This window comes from Sphaeroforma arctica (genome assembly GCF_001186125.1).
Source record: "Sphaeroforma arctica JP610 unplaced genomic scaffold supercont1.5894, whole genome shotgun sequence".
Classification (NCBI taxonomy): Eukaryota; class Ichthyosporea; order Ichthyophonida; genus Sphaeroforma; species Sphaeroforma arctica.
The window spans coordinates 47-1,813 of NW_014034664.1; the positions used below are offsets into that span (position 1 = coordinate 47).

At 43.7% G+C, this 1,767-nt stretch overlaps 1 protein-coding gene across 1 annotated transcript; it reads left to right on the plus strand.

Annotated features, from left to right (window-relative positions):
• Window positions 1–471: 471 nt before the first annotated feature.
• Window positions 472–1,767, plus strand: SARC_15297 (hypothetical protein). Its single transcript, XM_014290580.1, has 2 exons — window positions 472–578; window positions 1,605–1,767. The coding sequence occupies exons 1-2, from the start codon at window positions 489–491 to the stop codon at window positions 1,743–1,745; spliced, it is 231 nt and encodes a 76-aa protein (XP_014146055.1). The 5' UTR covers window positions 472–488; the 3' UTR covers window positions 1,746–1,767.

The following is a 1,767-nucleotide window of genomic DNA, read 5'->3' on the forward strand; positions in this document are numbered from 1 at the left end:
TTGACTTATACGGGGTAGGTACATTCGACACATGCTTACTATTCTTACCACTTTAGGGGCTCGAGCGCTTGGCAGATAGATGTAGCATGCCCATACTTGTTGTCAGATTTCCTTGTTCGTCTATATGCATCTCCATATCCAGTGCTGCGTTGATTGATATACTTCGTGTTCACCTCTATGCACCTCCAAATATTGATCTGTATTGTTTGGTATTTATTGACATCCCAGTCGTTGGGTTGGGTTGGGTTGGGTTGTTGTGATTTCGATACCAACGTACGTGCTATCTTAACCCGACCAGTGGGGGTAGTAACAAATACCATAAACATATTAAAACCCTAAACCCTAGATATCGCAACTTTGGTACGTATACCGATAAGGTTTGCATACGGCAGTTATAGCCCTCTCCCGTAGTACCCATTGAATCTATTAATAGAACGCATCTCATTGAATATCAATCCTATCTATTGTATAGGGCCCTTTCGCAGTACATGAATCTGCACGTGCGTGCTATGGCGCTTCCGAATGTCCACTTCAACGACTACCAGTCTATTACCGTGGCATACAAATACGACGGCGAGGTGTGTGTCCGATAAATTGTTGTATTGTGTGTCACATGTATTGTCGCATTGTGTGTCACGTGTATAGTCGTATTGTGTGTCCCATGTATAGTCGTATTGTGTGTCCCATGTATTATCGTATTGTGTGTCACACGTATAGTCGTATTATGTGTCCCATGTATTGTCGTATTGTGTGTCACATGTATAGTCGTATTGTGTGTCCCATGTATAGTCGTATTGTGTGTCACATGTATAGTCGTATTGTGTGTCACATGTATTGTCATATTGTGTGTCACATGTATAGTCGTATTGTGTGTCCCATGTATAGTCGTATTGTGTGTCCCGTGTATTGTCGTATTGTGTGTCACATGTATAGTCGTATTGTGTGTCCCATGTATAGTCGTTTTGTGTGTCACATGTATAGTCGTATTGTGTGTCACATGTATGCCCTGTGATGGGGTGTAGCGGTACATGCCGCTGCTCCCTTGCAATAGTAGTGCTCACACGGTGGTCACACTTCGACATCTCCGCATATGCACTTCAACGGGTTCAATGCTGTTTATTTGTCGTATCGTCGTTAAATCGACATAGTTTTGTTCTGGAATGCTTGGAAGGAGCGCAGACCACCAACAGTTCACATCCCCTTGTTGCGTCCACATGCGTGTATGTCCACAGACTTCTGCTATTACTTTGTGATGTACTGATAACGGTAGGTACACTCACCTGTCACTGAAAACTACGCACACTGCTACACTTACATGTCACTAATAGGTGTGCTTTAGGGTGATACACACGATAGTACACTTACGTATCACTAATAGGTGTGCTTTGGGGTGATACACACGATAGTACACTTACGTGTCACCAATAGGTGTACTGTGGGGTGATACACACGATTGTTCACTTACGAATCTTTAATAGGTGTACAGTGGGATGATACACAAGATAGTACACTTACGTATCATTAATAGGTGTACTATGGGGTGATACACACAATAGTACACATATGTGTCACTAATAGGTGTACTATTGTATCCCTGATCTCAGTGGGCTGGCAATCATTTTGGGCAAGTCTGGGACAAGCTGCAGCGGCACCCCGAATACACACCCGAGTTCCCTCTGTTAGTGGGACAGGCTCCTCTCGAGGCCTATACGGTACTAGTCCAAGGCGTTCCGGATGCTCGATGATACAAGCTACAAAGTGAATAGT

Excerpts from the sequence above, each read along its gene's own strand:
- SARC_15297 (XM_014290580.1), top strand. The coding sequence starts at position 489 with ATGAATCTGCACGTGCGTGCTATGGCGCTTCCGAATGTCCACTTCAAC. Across the intron at positions 579-1,604 it reads CATACAAATACGACGGCGAG|TGGGCTGGCAATCATTTTGG; the intron begins GTGTGTGTCCGA and ends CCCTGATCTCAG.